Here is a 457-nt window from a genome sequence, read left to right as displayed (position 1 = left end):
GCTGGTTACGTGAAACATTACAACAGGCCATGCAACCGGTTCCCCGGCCGTCCTTCTCTGCCTCTGTTTGATGTGGTACGACAAAGACTTTGTGAGTGTCACCAACTCTCTGGTGTCACACGGCCACTTCCGATACAGTAAGATTATGCAAGAGGAAAATTCCTCTGTTCGAAAGCACATTGACATGTATACACTGCTTGAGCTATTTTACGTCTCCATTGACAGAACGTAGACGGCAGGCTGCCTCAACCCCGCCTACCACTTATTTTACTATCTTAACATCCTTTATAACCTTAGGATAGAGTTTTTAGAAATGTGTACATTTTCAATATGAGATTCCAATATGGCAGCCGTTACCATAGCAACACAAAAGTGTTTTCAAAATGTTACTTCAAGGCCAAATTCTCCACTCTATATTTATTGATGCCACCACATTTGTAAGCTTAGTTTCTTCTTC

At 42.0% G+C, this 457-nt stretch overlaps 1 protein-coding gene across 1 annotated transcript in view; it reads left to right on the top strand.

Moving 5' to 3' along the window:
* The window catches only part of LOC106013703 (basic salivary proline-rich protein 3-like), a 9,107-nt gene extending 8,875 nt beyond the window's left edge, over positions 1-232 (top strand). Inside the window, exon 4 of the mRNA XM_013090132.1 lies at positions 27-232. Within this exon, the coding sequence (XP_012945586.1) occupies positions 27-232 (206 nt within the window). The remainder of the gene's footprint in view (positions 1-26) is intronic.
* Positions 233-457: the final 225 nt, after the last annotated feature.

The sequence above is a fragment of the Aplysia californica genome, unplaced genomic scaffold, assembly GCF_000002075.1.
Source record: "Aplysia californica isolate F4 #8 unplaced genomic scaffold, AplCal3.0 scaffold01151, whole genome shotgun sequence".
Lineage (NCBI taxonomy): Eukaryota > Metazoa > Mollusca > Gastropoda > Aplysiida > Aplysiidae > Aplysia > Aplysia californica.
This window is presented reverse-complemented; position numbering and strand designations above follow the sequence as displayed.